Source organism: Chaetura pelagica, unplaced genomic scaffold (assembly GCF_000747805.2).
Source record: "Chaetura pelagica isolate M959 unplaced genomic scaffold, ChaPel_1.0 scaffold114, whole genome shotgun sequence".
Classification (NCBI taxonomy): domain Eukaryota; kingdom Metazoa; phylum Chordata; class Aves; order Apodiformes; family Apodidae; genus Chaetura; species Chaetura pelagica.
In genome coordinates this window covers 61,123-62,257 of record NW_009952968.1, presented here as the reverse complement: position 1 = coordinate 62,257, position 1,135 = coordinate 61,123, and the positions used below count along the sequence as shown (strand labels likewise).

General features: G+C 66.3%; 1 protein-coding gene across 1 annotated transcript in view; it reads right to left on the bottom strand.

The window, feature by feature from the left end:
* Nucleotides 1–273: 273 nt before the first annotated feature.
* The window catches only part of SLC38A3 (solute carrier family 38, member 3), a 6,863-nt gene continuing 6,001 nt past the window's right edge, over nt 274–1,135 (bottom strand). Inside the window, exon 16 of the mRNA XM_009995820.1 lies at nt 274–294. Coding sequence (XP_009994122.1) covers nt 274–294 — 21 coding nt within the window. The remainder of the gene's footprint in view (nt 295–1,135) is intronic.

Here is a 1,135-nt window from a genome sequence, read left to right as displayed (position 1 = left end):
CCCCCCTGCCAGGCTTCCCCCCACACCCCTGCTGGGAAGGGAGGTGGGGGGGTGGGAGAGCTGCTCTCCAGGTTTTGGCATGGCACAGGGCATCCCGGCGGCGTGGACAGGTGGGTGGGTGGGAGGGGGCTGCAAGGGCCTGAGTGCAAGGTGAGCAGGCCCTGCTTGGGTTGCAGGGATGCCCATCACCCTGGCTTCTGGGCACACAGACAGGGAGGTGGCTCTAGAGCCCAGAGCTGGTCCCCAGCCCCCCAAACCCCATACCCATACCCCTTAGGGGGAGCAGGCCCCAGACTGCCAAGCCACAGAGCAGGCAGGATGTCAGGGGCACAAAGCCCCCAGCTTGTGTGCCACCTCCCCAGAGTGATGCGACTGGTCCCCAAGTATGGCCTGGGGGTCATTGGGGTCCAGCCCGCAGCCACAGGAGCCAACTGCTCCCCTGGTGGGCTCAGGAGAAGGGAGCTGAGTACCACCAGCCACAGAAGCAGGACCATGCTCACCCACAGGGCCTAGTGCCTCCACGTTGTTGGGGCAGTGATGTGGCATCTTGCTGGGGATCAGGGGATGGCAGGGGGGAGAAGGTGGGTGGCACGGGCACGGATGCTGCCAGGAGTCCAACCACTCCAGCCCCCTGTGGACACTGTTCATCAGGGCTCTCGATGCTGTCTGGGGGCCCAGGAAGATTCCCCAAGGTCCTGGGCCCCTCCATGGCAGGCAGTGCCCTGTGGCCCTGGTGGTGCCCGAGGTGTGCAGATGAGCTCCAGCTGACAGCCAGCTCCCGGTGAGGTAGGGCAGTATTATTCTCCCCATTTTATAAATGGGGAAACTGAGGCGCGGAGCAGGGAAGGGACCCGCTGAAGCAGGGTTGGGGGCACAGCACCTGCCCCAGGCTTGCTGCCTCATCCTGGGCACAGGTCAGGGGGTCCCCACGCCTGCCATGGCTCATGCCCCCACCACCACCACTGTGGGTGATGGGCAGTGACAGCAGAGGGTCCCCGGGGAAGCCCGGTGGGGCTGTGGCACAGGGGCTGAACCCGGGGTCAGGTCTCCCTGGGGCACCAGTGGGCAGGGGCAAGGTTGGCGTGGGCACTCAGTGCCAGCTAGTGGCTGCCACCGCCCTTTCCCCCCCCCCCGG